Raw genomic sequence first — 21,675 nt, 5'->3', positions numbered from 1 at the left:
TGGCCTCCCAAAGTGCTGGGATTACAGGCGTGAGCCACCACACTTGGCCCATTAGGGCAATTCTTCCTTCCTCCATGTCTCCCTTTCTTCCTTCCTCTCTTTCTTCCTCCATCCCTTTTTTTGCTCTCTTCTTCCCCTTTTCCTTCCTTCCTTCCTTCCTTCCTCCCTCCCTCCCTGCCTTCCTGCCTGCCTTCTTTCCTTCTTTCTTTTTTCTTTCTCTCCTTCCTTCCTTCCTTCCTTCCTTCCTTCCTTCCTTCCTTCCTTCCTTCCTTCCCTCCTTCCTTCCCTCCTTCCTCTCTTTCTTTCTCTTTTTCTTTCTTTTTCTTTTTTGAGACAGAGTCTCACTGTGTCACCCAGGCTGGAGTGTGGTGGTGCCATCTCGGCTCACTGCAACCTTTACCTCCCAGGTTCAAGAGATTCTCCTGCCTCAGCCTCCCAAGTAGCTGGGACTACAGGCGCATGCCACCACGCCCGGCTAATTTTTTGTTTTTAGTAGAGATGGGGTTTAGCCATGTTGGCCTGGCTGGTCTGGAACTCATGACCTCAAGTGATCTGCCCACCTCAGCCTCCCAAAGTGCTGGGATTACATGTGTGACCCACCACAACGGGCCGTGGGGGCCTGTTATCTAACTTGCTTAAAGGAGCTACCATTTCCTCTGGGTGCTTTTGACACTGGTCACAGAGGGTCAGGGAACAGAGTGGAAGGAACTGGGAGAAAAGGTTGGTGAACTGTCTGTCCCTAAGCATGGCTTCCCTCAGCTGATTAATCATGCACAGATATGTTGCCATTCAACGGTTCCTGATACCTGACAGGCCCCCTGAACAGAGGGAAGGGGATCTGGACATCCTGTGGGTATGGGGACGTGAAAGGAGAAGCTCAAACCAAGACCCAAGTGGTCCTAAAGCCTCCATCTTGGTGAGACGACCTTTACATTTTTGTTTTCCTCTCTACTCCCCCATTCTCCCTGTATATTAGGCACAGCCATTTACTTGCCACTCTACTTTTTCAACTTGGGACTTTTATTTATATTATTCATTCATCCTGGAATATCCTACTCACCCTCTACTCTCCAGCAGCCAAGATGCTATTCAGTCCTCACAACCAGCTCAAATAAGTTCCCCACAAATCCACACCCAACTATGCAACGAGTAACATCAATCAATCCTCTCTTAGCCAGGCATGGTGGCTGATGCCTATAATCCTAGCACTTTGGGAGGCTGAGGCAGGTGGACCACTTGAGCTCAAAAGTTTGAGAACAGCCCGGGCAACACAGTGAGAGCCCGTGTCTACCAAAACTACATTAAAAAAAAAAAAATAGCTGGGCCTAGTGCTGTGTACCTGTGGTCCCAGATACTTGGGAGGCTGAGGTGGGAGGATTGCTTGAGCCCACAGTGCGGAGGCTGCAGTGAGCTGAGATCATGCCACTGCACTCCAGCCTGGATGACAGAGCAAGATCCTGTCTCAAAAAAAAAAAAAAGTATAGATAGCTAGCTATACATGTACGTATATATTCTTTCTTTCCCAGCTCACTTCCTGTTTCATTCTATAACTCTTCTTTCAGTTTACCTTACAGTGTCATTAACAGTTTACAGGTATCTGTGCAATAGGATAAGTCCGTTGGGGGCCATTTCCTCCAGCCTTTTGACCTAATTCTCTGAAAATAACCTAGTTTCTATGTAATTTTCAAAAACACATCACAGCAGTAGGAAAGTACACACTATCTACCCAGGTCTATATAGAGAATACAGAACTGAAAACAGACTCTCAACAATTTAGAAAGGAGGACAGACAATCCACTTAAAAATCAGATTGATATTTAACTAACATTTTATTGAGTAAATACTAAGTGCCCACTATGGGCTAACTCTTTTCACATACATCACCTGATTTACTCCTTCTTAAAACTCCATAAGGCGAGATTTGTTAATCACATATTTCAGGTAAAGAGACTGAGACGGAGACTCCCCAAAAGATTAAGTGACTTATCAAGTAAATGATGGAGCCAAGATGTGAACCTCAGTATTGGGAGCTCAAGGTTCTCTCCTTTATTTACTTCATCTGGAGATGGCTCTTTTCACTACACCAGGTGGTGGTGTTGACGGGGGAAGCGTTAGCAAAGAAATTCCAAGTTCCCAAAGCTCAAAAGATAATCTAACGTAACAACCCATTTTACAGGTGAGAAAACTGATGCTTAGAGAAGTAAAGTGATTAGCTATAATGGACACAATTGGGAGGCAGAGTAGTAGAGCTGGTATTCAACCCTCAGAACTCCAGGCCAATGCTCCTTCCATGCTACCATATAGCGTGATTGAGTCATGTGATTTTTGCACACTCATGCTTCATAAGAAAGGGCTAGTGGCTTCCGGAGGCCAGGGATTATTTTTATTTAGTTTTATTTAGTTGTCTACTTCACTGCACTGAACACTTAAGAGCTTTTAATGTATTAATCATTTGGCTGAAATCAGGAAAGGTGTTTTTTTTTTTCTAAAAACATTTGTATCAATAAATATGTCTTAGGGCAGGCACAGTAGCTCATACCCTGTGATCCCAGCACTTTGGGAGGCTGAGGTGGGGGAACTGCTTGAGCCCAGGAGTTCAAGACCAGCCTGGGCAATACAGTGATACCCTATTTCTACAAAAAATAAAAACATAAGCCTGGCGTGATGGTGCTATCCCGTGGTCCTAGCGACTTGGAAGGCTATGGCTGGAGGATTGCTTGAGCTTGGGAGGTCGAAGCTGCAGTGAGCCGTGATCACATCACACACTCCAGGCTGGGCCACAGAGTGAGACCCTGTCTCAACAAATAAATAAATAAATAAACAAATAAATAAATAAAGTTTTACCCCACACAACTTTGCAAGGGCAACCAAGAAAAACTGCGATGAGAATGAGAACTTGGTACCTTTGGTTCATAGGAAGTCAGCAACAAGTGTTTTAATTTACCAATTTCCTTTATAAAGCTTTATAAAGTCCTGGCCGCTACATACCGCTTCTTCCGCATCTGCCAGCTGACATCCTAAAAATGAAGTCAAATGAGGGAAGGATGGCCGCTTCCTTGAGTCAAAAGCCCAGCAGGATTGCATTATAATGTATCTGTAAAAGCAGTAGAACAAGGAACAAGATGAAGAAGTCTGAATGAAGCAAAATGGATCATTTTCCATATAATGAAGCACCATTTATTCCTCTGGAGCTACTTATTTACAGCATGTTTGTTTTGTGGCAAGTCCTCTACCAGATTTTGAATTCATATCCGAAAGGAGAAATCAGATGATGGGCAGAAATGCATTTTTTAAAATGTGATGTAGTGGATAGAATCGCATCACCTTCATGGAGCCCTCAAGCAAAGTAATTAAAACCTGGAAGCAGGTGCCTCTGAGGACAGGAAAGGTTCAGCTTTGTGCAAAACTCCCAAAACAAAAGGAAGCGTTTTCTTTTCTTTTAAAATGGAATCAGACAGCTGGGTGTGGTGGCTCACACCTGTAATCCCAGCACTTTGGGAGGCTGAGCCAGGAGGATTGCTTGAAGCCAGGAGTTTGAGATCAGCCTGGTGAGCAAGACCTCACTTCTACTTTTTAAAAAAAGAATCTTATAAACTTTGCATTAAGGAGTTTGACTTTTTTGGGTCATGCATTTGGAAGTAGACAGACTGTAAATTTCTGATTTCAACCAAATTACTGTCTGACTTGAACTTACATTTCTTCTGTAGCATAAAATGGCTGATCCATTTTAAATCCGTTTCGAATCAGTTTGTAGAAGTTAGCATCAACTGGAATGCCAGGGTAAGGATTCACACCTGAGGAAAACATGAGACAATTGCAGCCATTCATCCATTTCTTCATTTGTTTATTGATTCATTCAATTAACAAACATGTATTGAGAGCTGCCATGTGCCAGACACTGTTGCAGGCACATGGGCTGCAGCTGGGAAGAAGAAGTCACGGTTCATGCTCTCAAGCAGGTTATAGACCAGTGAGGAAGACAGGCTAAAGGACACCATCAAATAAACATAAAGTTATGGGCTGCAATACAAGACCCATCAGTGTTGAGGGGAGGGGCGGGGGGCACCGAGAGAGCAGAGCATGCAAAGCCCAGAGTCAAGGGAGGTCAGCAGCTGCCCAACATACCAAGTGAGAAGATTTCCCACAGTAATATTCCGTATGACCAGACATCACTCTTAATGGTGTAGATCCCTTCAAATAGGCTTTCAGGGGCCATCCATTTTACAGGCAGACGGGCCTGTGGAAAACCCAGAGGAAATAAGATGGTGAATTTCCCACATACAGACATGACTTCTTTTCTCTTGTATTAAGATGAAATGCATCATCTTCCTAAGACCACTCTTAATGCCTTATTGCGAAAATCACATTCCTCACGTGAAAGGTTTTCACTTTCAAATTAACATTCTGATAATACTAGCCTAAAACACAAGGCATATTTCTTTACAACTCCTCTTGAACAAAGGCTTGTGCTTGGAATGGGTAAGTTTAACTTTCCATCTTTCCAGTGGAAAGATGTACTTTCCATTAAGGAATAGCCAGTTAACTTGCCTAGGAGTAAGTGGGTACTAGTGAATTGGTGAGATCTTCTGTTAAAGCATTTCTGGGAAGACCTTTAGTGGAAATGTCATCCACAAGAATGTCAGGAGGGGAGCCCACGTCATCACTTCCAGAAATGATACCAGTCTGGCTTCTGTGGCTTTAATAATTTCCACCAGCATGAAAGGGGGTTTTGACTTAGTGTATCAGACTAGAATCAAGACACAAGATGGGCAGGTTACTGGGGCAGAGCTTTGTATCGATTTTCTTTCTCTTTTATTTATTTATTTATTTTGAGACGGAGTTTTGCTCTTGTTGCCCAGGCTGCAGTGCAATGGCGCTATCTCAGCTCACCGCAACCTCAGACTCCCTGGTTCAAGCGATTCTCCTGCCTCAGCCTCCTGAGTAGCTGGCATTACAGGCACGCACCACCACGCCCAGCTGATTTTTGTATTTTTAGTAGAGACGGGGTTTCACCATGTTGGCCAGGCTGGTCTCGAACTCCTGACCTCATGATCCACCCACCTCAGCCTCCCAAAGTGCTGGGATTACAGGTGTGAGCAACTGTGCCTGGCTATACTGATTTTCTTTTACATGGGTTGAGGAGTCCTTCACAGCACACGTTTAATCAGCACATGCTTAATCTGCCAAGTAAACCCTCTTTTAAATATATGCAAACTGATGAGCTATTGATTCAAGCCGGCAGGTCTGGTTAATTTGATTAATTAAAGAAATTAATTGTGGTTCCAAATGGAATTCACTTTCCCACATAAGAGACAACCAGCTGGTGGGGTAGAAACTACATATGAGCAGTCTATGATGACTAGGAGTAGACTGTAAATCAACTAAGATGATTATTTGATTCTAGTGGAAATACAGTTTAATTTGACTTTTCACATTTACTGGATGTTCACCCTGGACAAGGTGCTTTCATGTTGGTTTTATTGGTTTTTTCCCACATCAACGCTATGAGGTAAGTGCAAAACCCTCATGGGAAACGCTACAACACAGTGGTTAGCACAGATTCGGGGCTCAGACTATTCATGTTCAAGTCCACGTGCTGTGTAACCACGGGCAAGTTACTTTTCTGTGCCTCAGTTTCCAAGTGGGTACTCTGAGGAATAAATGAATTAATATGCATAAAGCACCTAGATGCTTAGCATATAGTAGGCACTATATCAGCATTTAATATTATTATTATTTCACAAGTAGGGAATTCTTTTTTGAGACAGGGTCTCATTCTGTTGCCCAGGCTGGAGTGCAGTGGCATGATCATAGCTCACAGAAGCCTCGACCTCCTGGGCTCAAGTGATCCTCCCACTTCAGCCTCTCCGAGTAGCTGAGACTACAGGCGGGTGCCACCACACCCAGCTAGTTTTTTATGTTTTATAGAGACAGTCGAGTGTCTCACCATGTTGCGTAGGTTGGTCTTGAACTCCCGGTCTCAAGCAATCCTCCCACCTTGGCCTCTCAAAGTGCCTGGGATTAAAGGTGTGAGCCACCAGCACCAAGCCAGGTGTTGTAATTCTTCAAAAACACACATTTTCAACTACACAATTGTGTCATCTATTACTTCTAACAGTTCTTTTTGTAAACACATCTGTCCTTAGTTTTTTATTACCAAGTCAATTCGCTCTTTTTTTTTTTTTTTGAGATGGAGTTTCGCTCTTATTGCCCAGGCTGGAGTGCAGTGGCGCCATCTTGGGTCACTGCAACCTCCACTTCCTGGGTTCAAGCGATTCTCCTGCCTCAGTCTCCCAAACAGCTAGGATTATAGGCACACGCCACCATGCCTGGCTAATTTTTTGTATTTTTAGTAGAGACAGAGTTTGGCCATATTGGTCAGGTTGGTATCGAACTCCTGACCTCGTGATCCGCCCACCTCAGCCTCCCAAAGTATTGGAATTACAAGCGTGAATCAACGCACCTGGCCAATTCACTCATGTTTCAGGTCTTCCTGTGTTAACAGTACAAGGATGACAAATATTCATTAATTCATATTTAAGTATTTAGCTTTAACATTTTGTACGTATTTATGTGTTATCTATGTTTTGAAGTGCCTTATTGTGACGATTAGCTTTTCACATAATTGAAAACATAACTCAATAGTCACTTTATAGCTAGGATAACTGAAGTAAGTGCAAGCATTGAGATTTGGGGTTTTTTAAAGTGAGGATTGCACTCAAAGGCCCCTAACGGATCTACTCTGACTAGCTAGCCCGAGGACAGATGGGGTGCTATTTTGCGCAGCTTCTATTATAGATGGAAGATTCCCTGAAGCTGCAGAAAAACCTTTTAAGCATCAGCAAGCAGACTGCTGTGAGGGTTTTTTGATGTTACCATTAATCAAAAATGCACCACAGTGAGTGCAGATGTTTACCATGATAACGACAAAACATAAAATAGCAGCATAAAAATAAGTAGGAAATAGCAGCCTCACATTGCCCCTGACAACATAGTTGGAATCACTCATGATATCTCGAGCCAATCCAAAGTCACATATCTTCACCACTTTCCCGTGGGTGACAAGCACGTTCCTGGCGGCCAGGTCTCTGTGAACACACTGTCAAGAATGACACCGGAGTGTTATTTACTGTGATGTATATTATCCTGGAGTGCAATCTTTCTTCTAGGCTCAAGTTCAGTAGGAGGTACCAATGACAGAAGGCCTCTTATCTTTACTGGGCCGTGCCGTGAGCGGTCATGATGATGTGTAACAAACAAAGGGAACATAGGAGACCTAATTCTGCAGCTATGGTGGCTGCAGTTATTTGTGCAGCTTCTGAAGCATCCCCAGAGGCCAAAGAAGAGCGAATCTTTTGCAGCTTCTGAGCAAAAGTGAGAGGCTCCCCAACAGGGGCCCTCCTCTGAGCCTCCAGAGGGAGTCTCAGAGGCTGGCCTCCAGTACTGTTATTGTGGGTGTGAGAAATAGCATCTCTTTTCTTTCTTTTCTTTTTTTTCTTTTTTCTTTTTTTTTTTTTGAGATGGAGTTTCACTCTTGTTGCCCAGCTGGAGTGCAATGGCGTGATTTCGGCTCACTGCAACTTCTGCATCCTGGGTTTAAGCGATTCTCCTCCCTCCGCCTCCCAAGTAGCTGGGATTACAGGCATGTGCCACCACACCTGGCTAATTTTGTGTTTGCAGTAGAGACAGGGTTTTGCCATGTTGGTCAGGTTGGTCTCGAACTCCTGACCTCAGGTGATCCACCTACCTCGACCTCCCAAAGTGCTGGGATTGCAGGCATGAGCCACCGCGCCTGGCTAGCATCTCTTTTCTGACTGGAAAATAGCTTTAGGAATAAATGGAGTAATATCGAAGGAAATAATCGGAAAACAAAAGCTAAAATGAGTTTGGAGAGGTTTACTGAAGTGGAATTAGGAGTCCCTGAGCTGAGAGATGTCGTGACGTTAATCAAAGGGGTCTCACAAGAAAATGAACTTTACTAATGAAGATCTGAAGGGGAACAGGGACTAGCAGCAAAGGTCCAACGTACACTCTTTCATCTTTAAAAAAGAAAAAGAAGCACCATGAACGCCAGCAGCCCTGTGCCACAGCCCCTCTAGAGCTCCCTCCTCCACACCCAGTTTTTTCAGTGCCGTCTACTTGCACTTTGCCCGCTTCATCCCCAGGTCTGCAACCTGCCTCCTCTTCCTGCCTGTCTGCCCAAGCTGCTCTGGCCAAAGCCCGCACTGACTGACATGGCACCCACCCAGTGTCGATCTGACGGGACCTCCCTGTGGTGTCTGCTGCTGGTGGCCAGGCCCTCCCGCTTCTGGTCCTTCCTCTAGGAACCCTGTGCATGGTTCACTCCTGCTTTCTCCCCACTGCTCTGCTGGCTCCTGTCTCCCTCAGGGGCTTTGTGCATGAGCCTACTCTCACTCCTGAGGGCTGCATCCTCACATCCCACACCCTCACCCAAGCCATTTCATCCAAATCTAGGGATGCAACTACCATTGCCAACATCCCTATTTCCAACACAAACATTTCTCTTGAGCTTCAGACAGGAGTGTCCAAGTGTCTGCTAGACCAAGCTCTACTTGGTTGCCCAAGGTACCTCACATTCAGTATGTTCAACTCATTACCTTTATCCAAAAAACCTCCTCCTGATTCCATGCTCCCTATCCTATCCCACATTCCCTGCTGGTTTTCCTTTTCCTTCAAAAATCTCCATCAGTCCAAGCATGAAGCATGCGCTCCTTCAGAAAGCCTCTTCCACTGCATCTCCCCCTCCCCTAGCCAGGTCTGCTGTGCAGATCCCTACCCTGGGTTCCCAGAACTTACTTCAATCACAACACCTACCACGCTACAGTGTTGTTTTTTTTAAACTTTTTAATTTAAAAAAAAAATTTTTTTTGAGACAGTCTCACTCTGTTACCCAGGCTGGAGTGCAGTGGTGCAATCCCTGCTCACTGCAACCTCTGCCTCCCAGTTCAAGCAATTCTCATGCCTCAGCCTCCTAAGTAACTGGTATTATAGGCGTTCACTACCATGCCCAGCTATTTTTCTATTCGTAGCAGAGATGGGGTTTCGCCATGTTGGCCAGGCTGGTCTTGAACTCTTGGCCTCAAGCAATCCACCATCTTGACCTCTCAAAGTGCTGGGACTACAGGCCTCAGCCACCGTCTCCGGCCTCTGTGTCATCTTTGACTTGCATGTCTGCTTGTCTCTGTCTCCCCTGTCATTCATAAGATCTTCGAGCCCAGGAGTCATATCATAACTGACTCTGTATTTCCAGCATCTAGGACAGTGCTTGGCACGTAGCTGGGGCTCAACAAATGTTTGATGAAGTCAAGGGCCTATAGAGTAAACGGAGGGGTACCCAGAGGAGTATCAGGGTGGGGGTGAGAGACAAGCACGGGACAGTGACACGCATGATTCAAAGGGGAAGCCTGATGTGAAGATAAAAGGACAGAGGGCCTAAGAAACTGGATGTTCTTCAAAAATTCATAGTATTACAAGCCTGGGGTTGAAGGGGAAGCAGTGCCCTTGACCACCAGTTGGGAGTGGTTTGAGTATTTACTTAACTATGGGCAGCAAACCAGGCCAGACAATCTAAGTAGGTGCTCTCCCACATCTGTAAGGGTGTTTGTGGGCCAGGTACAGTGGCTCACGCCTGTAATCCCAGCACGTTGGGAGGCTGAGGCGGGCAAATCACTTGAGGTCAGGAATTCGAGTCCAGTCTGGCCAACATAGTGAAACCTTGTCCCCACAGAAATAGAAAAAATGAGCCAAGTGTGGTGTTGCGCACCTGTAACCCCAGCTACTAGGGACGTCAAGGCAGGAGGATCACTTGAACCTGGAAGGCAAAGGTTGCAGTGAGCTGAGATCGCACCACCGCCCTCCAGGCTGGGCAACAGAGCAAGACATTGTCTCAGAAAAAAAAAAAAAAAAAAAATGCTTGTGAAAGCAGGATTGTAGATGTGTAAGTGAAACAGAGAAAGACGGAGGTGAGCAAGATGCGAGTGAAAGAAGAATCCAAGCAGCAGGTGGGGAAAATGAAGAGAAGAATGGGCCTTGCAGTTGAGAGGTGGGGAAATACTATTGTGACAGTAATTTTTTAAAACTTGTATTATTATTGCTTTTAAGCTTATTTCATTATTATTTTGAATAGACAGGCTGGAGGGCAGTGGTATAGTCATAGCTCATTGCAGCCTGGAAATCCCTGGGCTTCCCTCTGAAAGCGCTGGGATTACAGACATACACCACTGGGCCCAGCCTGTTTTTTATTTGTTTATTTATTTATTTATTTTTTGAGATGGAGTCTCGCTCTGTCGCCCAGGCTGGAGTGCAGTGGCGCCACCTCGGCTCACTGCAAGCTCCACCTCCCAGGTTCACACCGTTCTCCTGCCTCAGTCTCCCGAGTAGCTGGGACTACAGGCGCCTGCCACTATATCCGGCTAATTTTTTTTGTATTTTTAGTAGAGATGGGGTTTCACCGTGTTAGTCAGGATGGTCTCGATCTCCTGACCTCGTGATCCGCCCGCCTGGGCCTCCCAAAGTGCTGGGATTACAGGTGTGAGCCACCGTGCCCAGCCACCTATTTTTTTATTTTTTAGAGAAAGGGTCTTGCTCTGTCACCCAGGATGGAGTGCAGTGGTGCGATCCTAGCTCACTGCAGTTTCCAACTCCTGGGCTCAAGCTATCCTCCCACCTTGGCCTCCGACGTAGCTGGAGCTACAGACACGCACCATGAATGTCTGACTGAGACAGTAATTTTTTAAAGGAAAAAGGCTGGGTGGGGTGGCTCATGCCTGTAATCCCAGCACTTTGGGAGACTGAGGCAGGTGGATTGCTTGAGCTCAGGAGTTGAAGACCAGCCTGGGCAACATGGTGAAATCCCATCTCTACTAAAATACAAAAAATTAGCCAGGCATGGTGGTGCGCGCCCATAGTCCCAGCTACATGGGAGGCTGAGGCATGAGAATTGCTTGAACCCAGGAGGCAGAGGTTGTAGTGAGCCGAGATCGCACCACTGCACTCGAACCTGGGCAACAGAGCAAGACTCTGTCTCCAAAAAAAGAAAGGAAAAAACAAAATACAATTGAAAGTAGTCTTTCCAAATTCAGAGAGAAAAGAGGAGAGAAGAGGCAAGGGGAAGGAAGTGGTGGAGAAGAGGAGGAGGAGATTAGAAGACTGCAAGAAAAATGAAGGGGAAGAATTTTGGGAAATAAAGAGAAAGTAATGAAAGTCAAGCAAACGAGGAAGGAAGGTAGCCAGACGGCGGGCTGTGATCTGCTTATAGGCAGGAGACGTTTGAAATCCCAGAGAACAGTGGGCGGAAAGCCAGTTCAAAAAGAAAGTAAAATTGGGGTAGAGACCATGGTTCACGGCAGGCTCCAGGGCCTTACCAACACAGCCTGAATGGATCTGGGGTTAGCAACAGAGGAGGCAGTGAGCCTACAGAGCTGCTGCCAGCCCACAGCACGTGGGGTGCAAATCAGACAAAGACACGCAGGGTGGCTGGCTGGGTTTCAGCCTCCACTCACCCACATGCAGGGCGCAACCTGAACAGCGGTTCAGAAAGGGACTGACAATGTCATGCTTTGTTTTGAGGAAGGATTTCTGAGGACTTCCTATCTCGACCTTCGGTCCTGGAAGTTTCAGGGGACTCTGCGCAGGCTGGGAGGGCTGTGCTAGCCGTGACCTCACAGGGGATCCCAAGCCTTTATGCTACCACAATTAGCCAAGAGCCAAGGTAACATTCTAGATGTTACCTTCTAGAATATTAGCCAAGGTAACATTCTAGATGTTACCAACATTCTAGATGGAGAAACGGTAGACTTTAAGGGATACGAGTTAAAACAAATAAGAAAAAATATATAAGCACATCTTTTTGAATTTTTTGGGGGTTTGTTTTTTCTTTAAAAGGAGCGTACCGACTTAAATTCCAGAAATTCCATTCCTTTGGCAACTTGATATGCAAAGCAAAGAAGATCTTCAAATGTAAGCACATTCAAGTCCTCCTCTTCTTCCAGCCTTTTTTGGTTTTCATATTCAATTTCATCTGTAAAATAGAGCCAGTCTTCACTTTTGCCAAAACCCTAAGAAGTTGCCTTATTAAATCTCTTTGGGGGGGTTATTCTAGCCAGAGTTAGGTGAGGTGCTAAGACATACACATGAAGCTATGGCATTATCTTCCCAGCAGCATTAGAGCTGACCTGTTTATGCTGCTTACCAAGGGTCACTGGAAACTTGTTTTGGTTAGAGATAAACTTTGGAATTGCTTTGATGACCGATGACCTTCTGATTGATTAGTCAGGAGTTTTAGATCCTTCCCTTTTGTACTAGGTAGGGCTGTCACCGTGGGAAAGGAATTAATATTAATTAAGCGTCGATTCCTTTGGTTTTTTTTTTTTTTGAGACAAGTCTCACGGAGTGCCGTGGCATGATTTCGACTCGCTGCAACTGGATTCTCCTGCCTCAGCCTCCCGAGTAGCTGGGACTATAGGCTCGTGCTAATGTTTTGTATTTTTAGTACAAAAGGGTTTCACTGTGTTAGCCAGAATGGTCTTGATCTCCTGACCTTGTGATCTACCCGCCTCGGCCTCCCAAAGTGCTGGGATCACAGGCATGAGCCACCGCACCTGGCCCATCTATCCCATTTTATAAACTGTATTGTACATTTCATATTCTTCCATTTACTCCATCCTTTTTTTGTTTGTTTGTTTGAGACAGAGTCTCGCTCTGTCGCCCAGGCTGGAGTGCAGTGGCCGGATCTCAGTTCACTGCAAGCTCCGCCTCCCAGGTTTACGCCATTCTCCTGCCTCAGCCTCCCGAGTAGCTGAGACTACAGGCGTCCACCACCTCGCCCGGCTAGTTTTTTGTACTTTTTTAGTAGAGACGGGGTTTCACCATGTTAGCCAGGCTGGTCTCGATCTCCTGACCTCATGATCCGTCCGTCTCAGCCTCCCAAAGTGCTTGAGCCACCGCACCCGGCCTTTTTTTTTTTAAGTCAAAGTCTCGCTCTGTTGCCCACGCTGGAATACAGTGGTGCAATCTCGGCTCACTGCAACCTTCACCTTCTGGGTTCAAGCGATCCTCCTGCCTCAGCCTCCCAAGTAGCTGTGATTGCAGGCGTGCACCACCAAACCCAGCTAATTTTTGTATTTTTAGTAGAGACAGAGTTTTGCCATGTTGGCCAGGCTGGTCTTGAACTCCTGACCTCGGGTGACCTGACTGGCTCGGCCTCCCAAAGTGCTAGGATTACAGGCATGAGCCACCCCGCCCAGCCCCTCATTTACTCCTTCTAACAGTCCTGTGAGGAAGGTAGTGTTAGGCCTATTTTGTAAATAGGAAAATTGTGATTCTGGTGGTCGCATAACTTGTCCAAAGTCATCCAGTCAGAAAGCGAAGTAAGCAGAAGTTAATCCAAATTCTATGTAACTTCGGAACTCATTATCTCTTCCACTTCCCAGGTAATAAGATGGCTCTAATCAGTATATGACTTTAAATGAATAATCTGACCAAATAAAATAGTCCTCAGTGTTTATTAGTTGAATGTTGATGTAAAATCTACATTATACAAACTGACTATCGTCTGACAATTAACAAATTTTAAAATGCTTTTGTGTTTACACACTTTTAAAAAAATAGCTAACATAAAACTTTGGCATTAATTTCCGTTTTAAAGAGCTACTACTTAGAATAAAATATTACCTTCAGAGTGAAATGAATTCCCATGAAGCCCTGAGATCTGATCCGAGTCCGGGTGTATCTGAACGTCTCTTGAACCAGGCATGCTGTTAAAAAAATTGTTTTTTCATTATTTATATTCTTCTTCTCAGCAGACATTTTATTTTAAAAATATAATTCATCAAATAAATGGATTAGAGTTATAAACTGACTTTTAAATTAAAAGCACACCATCCATTTGTCCATTTTTTGTGTACACTATCTGTGTAACTGGGCTTGCCAGTCTAAGATAAAAGTAATCCCTGTTTTCCCTATAGATTCTTACAGTTCAAAAAGGACCTCACTCAATCCTTGCCACAACCTACAAGATGGGTGGCATTTTATAAAAGAGAAATTAGGCACGGGAGATAAATATGATTCGAGTGGAACCAGGACTCATCACATCGATCTCATTCTTTGGTTTCTGAACTCAGCCCACTTTCCCTCACATAATACAGATCTTCCCGAGAGTCCTGTAAGCATTTCACCATCCTTCTTTTTTCCAGTTTGCCTTTGTAAAACTCATTTCTTTTTACTATGAAATTAATAAATAGCAGTAACACAAATCTCTTTTAAGGTATATAAAAGTTCTTCCCTGAGGAACTCTGTAGGAATTATAAATAGATCATGATTCAATGTATTCCAATAGATGAGTTTCACTCAATTGACAATTTACATATCTTTAGGAAATGGCTTCATGCTTTCAGACCACAAATATTCCAAAAGGAATAATTTCAGTGTATTTAATATTCCCATGAACAGAATGAGTCAAAGAGGCTAAGTACTGACCAGTGGATGCTGGTCACACACATCTGACTCAGTAGGATAAGCCCCACTGTTCCAGAATGTGAGTGGCTTTACAGAGTTCTCATTTCTAGACAATGAGCTGAGAAACAAGTGTAAAGGGGAGGACTGGTGTGACAAGCCTGCAGGGTTAAGGGCAGCTGCACATGAATGTGCATGGGGAATCTCCGTGGAGCCTGGTGGCTTTAAGACACTGGGTCTCTGTGTCAGACCTTGAAGGCCAGAGGCCTGCACTAAAACTTACATTCTAAGAGAACAAAGGTGGGACTCTCAAATGTATCTCTAAAAAGCCCCTGGTAAAGAAAAAAGTCTCTGACAAACAAATACCCTTCAGAATAAGGGAGAGCTTCCACACAGGTAGGGAAATAAGAATGCACCAAGGCTCGGCCAGGCACGGTGGCTCACGCCTGTAATTCCAGCACTTTGCGGGGCCTAGGTGGGCGGATCACCTTAGGTCAGGAGTTCGACACCAGCCTAACCAACATGGTGAAACCCTGTCTCCACTAAAAATACAAAATTAGCCGGGCATGGTGGTGCGTGCCTGTAATCTCAGCTACTTAGGAGGCTGAGGCAAGAGAATCACTTGAACCCGGGAGGCAGAGGTTGCAGTGAGCTGAGATCACACCATTGCACTCCAGCCTGGGCAACAGAGTGAAACTCTGTCTCAAAAAAAAAAAAAAAGAAATGCTCCAAGGCACAAAGCCATGATGCTCAAGTAATTAGCAAGAAAGTTCAAGGATGAGGAGGAGATCCCAGCAAACTCCTACAGCCCTCACTTACGCCCGCTAAAGCAATAAATCCCTGCAGGACCAAGCATCTCTCAGGGTCCCCACAGATGCAGAGGATAAACATAGAGCAGAGACAGGGTTACTGCTACTTTACTGTATCCCCATCACGTGTCAATCAATCCATCCTAATATTTTAGAATCCAATTTGAGTTCAGCTTTCTTCTGCGCGGTAGTCCCAGGACCTGAGCTATTCTCTTTGAATATGTTAAGGACTTTGGAAAAAGTCTTCATTCTTTCTACCAATACCTGTGAGGCAACCAGGTGTCCTGAAAGACTGAATAATGCACCTTTCCCCAAACTAAATAGGCATCTAGGGTGTGATGCAGGCATGGGTGGAGAGAGGCTAGCTCAGCTATAGTACCTGTACTGAAGGAAAGGGACGGGGCTCATTGTTCCATGTCAACAGGGAAACTATAGCAAAGATTCAGGAAATCTCTAGGTTGCAGGACCCACAGACCACACGATGCCTTTAAAAACTGGTCAACGAAGTGTGTTTGAACAGCACACTTTGTCTACATTCTATGATGTGTAATTATGAAACCCTGACCCAGCCTCTTACCTGGAATTTGGATGTGTTTGGAAAGTGGGGTAAAAACTGAAATTGTGTTCCTTGAAAATCTCTGTCCAAGTCCTGTGAAATTTTTCTCTTTTACTTCTTAGATAGTTGAGAAGATCACCATAGCAACAATATTCAAAAATCAAGTAAATTGGTCCTGAAATAGTTACAGTTTCAATTATAGGCATACACAAAGCAAACTGTTATTTCAGAAGTCTATGTAACAGACAACATACTCTTAAGAGGGCTCAGTTCTCTACCGACTTGGGGACAGTACAACTTTTTCTGAGCCTATCTCTTCTTATACTTTAAATTCAGTTTCAGCTTTTGCTCAAATTCCTTTGGAAAGCATCATCTTCTTGACTTTCTCTGTAGCCCTTGTTTGTACATGTGGCCTCACCAATACCACTGGCCTCCTGGATTCTCCAGTTTGCAACGGAAAGTAATGTTCTAGCTGTGTATTATAGGTGAACACTTGGTAACTATATGCTAATTTGCTTGAGAAGGGAGAAATATATTCCCAGTCCTCTCTCAGATTCACTTTCTTCTTTTTTCTTTCCTTCAGTACCAGCCCCAGGCCTGCTGCTGCAGAAAGAATGAACCTTGGGCACATCATTTGGGCATTTCTAGGCAGAAGGGAGAGGATCAGAGGGCATGCCCCCAGAGAATTCTGGGAAAGTAAAGTCTGATATCCTAGCTGGGCTGTGCCATATTTGACGGCAGCCCAACTGGGGCAGTGGCCAGGCTCTGTAACCACTCTCACCACGCCTGTGCACCAGCTTCCAAGCTGGGGGAGAAGCACAGACACCACCAAATGTACTTGCAAGGTTGCTGTTTTTGTTTTAAGCAAGTGAGAATTATGCAATATATCCCGACAAAGCAGGTGAATGAGGCATTCTTTATTTTGACCCCTCTGATTTACAGAGTGCTCAGTGTCTAATTTCACTTGGGTTTGAGAGTTCACACTGTGACTGAGAAAAGGCAAAGAATTAAAAAGAGAGAGAGAACAAACATCCTCTTTGTCATCAGGCTACAGTCTTTTTGATGAGCTGATTTTCGTGGAAGTGGGTTACCTGACAGCGTGCACGCCCCCAGCAGGTTCACAATATTCTCATGGCTTCCCAGCTGGGTCATCATCTTGAGTTCTGACATGAGTGCCTCTCTTTCAGAGCTGTCTGCTTTTTCTGTCAAAGAAAGGAGCATTAAAAACATAAAACTCAAGTAAAATACAAATTTCATGTCATTAAATAAATTAAAATTTTCTCAGCTTAGAGTCAATCTGCATTATTTACTTAAATTCAAAATTATGAGAGAAGCCAGGCATGGTGGCTCATGCCTGTAATCCCAGCACTTTGGGAGGCCAAGGTGGGTAGATCACTTGAGGTCAGGAGTTTGAGACTGGCCTGGCCAATATGGTGAAACCTCGTCTCTACTAAAAATACAAAAATTAGCCGGGTGTGGTGGCAGGCACCTGTAATCCCAGCTACTTGGGAGACTGAGGCTGGAGAATTGCTTGAACGTGGGAGGCAGAGGTTGCAGCTAGCTGAGATCACACCATTGCACTTCAGCCTGGGCAACAACAGTGAAACTCCATCTCAAAATAAATAAATAAATAAACAAAAAATATCCTGTGCTTTAAGACAGAATTTCTCCTTTTCGTTTTCTTTCTTTCTTTTTTTTTTTTTTTTTTTTTTGACACAGGGTCTCACTCTGTCACCCAGGCTGGAGTGCAGTGGCGCAATCTCAGCTCACTGTAGCCTCTGCCTCCTGGGCCCAAGGGATCCTCCTACCTCAGTCCTCCAAGTAACTGGTACTATAAGCGCAGACCATCATGCCCTGCTAATTTTTTTTATTTCTTGTAGAGATGGGGTCTCACCATGTTGCCCAGGCTGGTCTCGAACTCCTAGACTCAAGCACTCCTCCCAACTCCGCCTCCCAAAGTGCTGGGAATACAGGTATGAGCCACCATGCTCAGCCTAAGGCAGAATTCAGAGTGTAGTATAGGGTTGGGCGCAGTGGCTCACACCTGTAATCCCAACACTTTGGGAGGCCAAGGCGGGTGGATCACTTGAGGTCAGGAGTTGAAGACCAACCTGGCCAACATGGTGGCCAACATGGTGTCTCTACTAAAAATACAAAAAATTAGCTGGGCATGCTGGTGCGCACCTGTAATTCCAGCTACTCAGGAGGCTGAGGCAAGAGAATCCCTTGAACTGGGGAGGCGGAGGTTGCAGTGAGCTGAGATCGAGCCCCTGCACCACTCCAGCCTGGGTGACAGGTGAGACTCTGTCTCAAACAAAACAAAACAAAGGCTACAGTATAAATGTTGAATCTGGTGACACACCTTTCAACAGGACTTTCCTCTACCTACCAAAATAAAAATCCTTACAGTTGGCCCTCAAAACTAGCAAGCAAAATAATAACACATGCTTTTCTTCCTCAGTACAAGTTAACAGAAGGGAGAAATACGCTTTTTGTTTGTTTGAACTCTTGGATTTGTCATAGTCAGAGAGAGATAAGATAGCAGTGTCATGAGCGTGGTTGACTCTAACCCGTGGCCCTCAGGTCTAGAACATTAGATTTGCCAGCAAGCCCAATGGGAGGAGGTCAAAGAGAACTAATTCCCACTACCAAGTGCTCAAGAGACCCATTAATTGACATTGAGAAATAAAACTGCCAAGCAGGCTGGAACATATTGGTTGGCCAATGCATTCTCTCTCTAGGGAGAATTCTAGAGAGCTCAGCAAACTGTACTCATAACCTGGCTTAGAAGCACAGTGCAAGGAAAGTCACCGTGGAATCCAGGGGTCCTGTCATTGTGGCTGATGTGCAGTTGGTCAGGGGAGCCCGGGCAGCCACAGGGGCAAGGGCAGGGTCTCTGGACTTCCCACTCCAGGCTCCAGGCACCACCCCTCTGTGAACGGATTTTTTCTTCCAGATATACTAACTCTTCTTTACATTCAATGAAGATTTGGTTCGATTTCCAGATTCCATTATTTTGTGCAGGAGGGCATCCTAACCTTTATAGCAGCCTTCTCCAGTGCTGACATCCTCTAGTTTGGCTTGGGCAAGCTCTCGGGGTATCCTTGTTTCCAAGATTTTGGCTTGGGGGTGGGATTTCCTGTGGGCACTGGGACCCCGGAATACGTCATGTCTTCAGCTTCACGCTGGACAGGGATCCGGGGCTTTCACTTGTTCATGTCCTATTCCTCATGGCTAAAATAATATCTTATATTTTTCGGCATGCTTTGCTTCTTCTAAGTACTTTCATATACCATTACCTCTTTCATTCAGTCATTCAATAAGTATTTATTGAGTGCCTACTGTGTAAGAGCCAATATCCTAGACACTGGGGAATGAAGGCTAAACAAGACACAACTCTTGTCTTCCTGGAGTTTAGAGTCTCCTGGAGAAGGCAGAGAAGTAAATAAGCCATTACAATACAGTGCCATAAATGCAATATGGCAGGCAAGATGTGGGCCTGTAATCCCAACATCCTGGGAGGCTGAGGCAAGCGGGAGAATTGCTGGTACCCAGGAGTTCGAGACCCGCCTGGGCAAAATAGCGAGAGCTCATCTCTACTTAAAAATAAAATAAAATAAAAATTAGCTGGGCGTGGTGGTGCATGCGTGTAGTTCCAGCTACTGGAAAGGCTGTGGACAGACCATCACTTCAGCCCAGGACTTCAAGCTTGCATTGAGCTATGATCACTCCACTGCACTCCAGCCTGGGTGACAGACTGAGACCCTATCTCAAAAAAAAAAAAAAGAAAAGAAAAAGAAAAAATGCAAACTGGCAAAGGAATGTAGGGGTTATGCAGGGTCAAAAGGGACAGCTACCTTAGCCTTGGAGGGGTGAGGAAAGGAGCATTCAATGTCTAAACTGAGTCCTGAAGAAAAACTGGAGCTGGCCATGGTGGAGCGGGAGGAGAACGGTGCCGAGGGTTGTGAAAGAGTGCGCAGAGGTCGAAAAAGGAGAGAGCACAGCACCACAGACACAGACCCTGCCCTCATGAGGCACAGGGGCTACTGGACAGATGGGACAGCAACTGGATATTAAACACATGTCGTGACAAAGGTGACGGATTCTGTGGGGGAAAGTCTGCAGAGAGTTAACGTCGCACATTGCAAGGGCTTCAATATTGTCTGTGGTGTGAGACAGAGGAAGTGGTGTTTAAGCTGAGATCTGAGGTTGCAGTGGGAGATACCTACATGAAAGGGGAAGGGGAAGCAGAAGGATCCACTTGTGCAAAGGCCCCACAGTGGGCGGGAGGACAGTGCTGGGGGAACTGAAAGAAGGCCAGTGCTCTGGGTGCTGAGAGCAAGAGGTGGGGAGGCAGCGGCGGCCTAGCCATGCAGGTGGTGGAGGAAATGCGAAGTAGGAAAGCCATTTGATCTGCTTAGCCTTCCATCACTGTCACTTGGACCTCAGCATGGAGAAACCAAAGGGAGGCAAGAGTGGATACAGGAACTTGCTTTGGAAGCTTTCGTCCAGGAGACAGCCTTGAACTAGGGTGGTAGTAATAGAGACGGAGGGACGAGGATGGAATCAAGAGACACTAAGCGGAAACCTCATAGGATTGGCTCACATGGTGTTAGAAAGAGGAAGGTGTCAAGGAAAAGTCACGAGTTTCTAGTGTGCCCAACTATATAGAATGTGATTATTTATTCACTGGCGTTCATTACCAGTCACAGAGAGGACTGCTGGTACAGGGCCAGGGTTAGGGGAATTCACCTTGGATACACTGTGTTAAAGGGAACTTTGAGACATCCAAACATTTAATATATGAACCTGAAGCTCCGAAGCGAGATGCAAGCATGAGGGCCATTGGTGTATGGGAGGACATCATGGGCATAGTGGGGATGGACTGTGTTGAGTGTGTGGAGCAGAAATGCAAGGCGGTACAGGAGCAAGCCTACAGGGATGTCCCCTAAAAAGCTGGATGGAGCTTAGGCAACATGGCAAAGCCCCATCTCTACCAAAAATACAATAATTAGCCAGGCATGGTGGCATAAGCCTGTAGTTCCCCCTACTCAGGAGCCTGAAGTGGGAGGATGGCTTGAGCCTGGGAAGTGGAGGTTGCAGTGAGCTGAGATCACATCACTGAACTCCAGCCTGGGTGACAGAGCAAGGCTGTGTTTCAAAAACAGCCACAAAAACAAAAGCTGGATGGAAGAAGATGAGCTCACAAAGGACTGAGAAGGGCAGAGGGGTGGGAGGAAAACCAGAATACAGCGACACAAAACCCAAAGAAAGAAAGTTTCTAGATGGAGAGAAGAGTCAACAGCATCAATTCATGCTGAACAATCAAGTAATGAGGACTGACAAATGTCTAGTAGGCTTGGTTTGAGGTCACTGTTGACCTTAGCAAGAGAGCCAGCTGGAGGTGCTTTTGCTGAGTCAGCAGTAGTAATGGGGAGGCCAACCATGGGGCTGGACGCCAGATCGGAATGGATGGAGCAATGAAGTGAGGATACGAAGGGCCCCAATTTACTGTCCTACCCAGAGTCTGTTTCAACCCACACCTGTAATTCCAGCACTTTAGGAGGCCAAGGCAGCCTCACTTGAGCCGGGAGTTTGCAACCAGCCTGGGCAATATGGTGAGACACCATCTCTACAAAAAAAAAAAAAAAAATTAGCCAATTGTATTGGCACACTCCCATAAGGCTGAGGTGAGAGGATCGCTTGAGCCAAGGAGGTCGAAGTTGCAGTGAGTTATGATCACAGCACTCTAGCCTGGGCAACAGAGCAAGATCCTGTCTCTAAAAATAAAACAAAACAACAACAACACAGACGTAAGAAAGAACTTCTGCCTGTGGC

At 45.4% G+C, this 21,675-nt stretch overlaps 1 protein-coding gene and 1 long non-coding RNA gene across 4 annotated transcripts in view; one reads left to right on the top strand and one right to left on the bottom strand.

The window, feature by feature from the left end:
- The window catches only part of FLT3 (fms related receptor tyrosine kinase 3), a 110,581-nt gene that overhangs the window by 8,814 nt on the left and 80,092 nt on the right, over nt 1–21,675 (bottom strand). For both annotated transcript variants that reach the window (XM_017848523.1, XM_017848522.1), the window contains 8 exons: nt 16,929–17,039; nt 15,859–16,012; nt 13,693–13,775; nt 11,913–12,040; nt 6,977–7,099; nt 4,126–4,237; nt 3,695–3,794; nt 2,989–3,094 (listed from right to left, as the gene is read on the bottom strand). In XM_017848523.1, the coding sequence (XP_017704012.1) occupies nt 2,989–3,094; nt 3,695–3,794; nt 4,126–4,237; nt 6,977–7,099; nt 11,913–12,040; nt 13,693–13,775; nt 15,859–16,012; nt 16,929–17,039 (917 nt within the window). The remainder of the gene's footprint in view (nt 1–2,988; nt 3,095–3,694; nt 3,795–4,125; nt 4,238–6,976; nt 7,100–11,912; nt 12,041–13,692; nt 13,776–15,858; nt 16,013–16,928; nt 17,040–21,675) is intronic.
- Nucleotides 11,909–21,675, top strand: part of LOC108512946 (uncharacterized) — a 31,053-nt gene continuing 21,286 nt past the window's right edge. For both annotated transcript variants that reach the window (XR_001880758.1, XR_001880759.1), the window contains exon 1: nt 11,909–11,979. This is a non-coding gene — a long non-coding RNA (uncharacterized LOC108512946). The remainder of the gene's footprint in view (nt 11,980–21,675) is intronic.

The sequence above is a fragment of the Rhinopithecus bieti genome, unplaced genomic scaffold (assembly GCF_001698545.2).
Source record: "Rhinopithecus bieti isolate Rb0 unplaced genomic scaffold, ASM169854v2 scaffold_28547, whole genome shotgun sequence".
Classification (NCBI taxonomy): domain Eukaryota; kingdom Metazoa; phylum Chordata; class Mammalia; order Primates; family Cercopithecidae; genus Rhinopithecus; species Rhinopithecus bieti.
The sequence above is the reverse complement of the archived record's forward strand: the minus strand, read 5'-3'. Positions and strand labels throughout refer to the sequence as shown.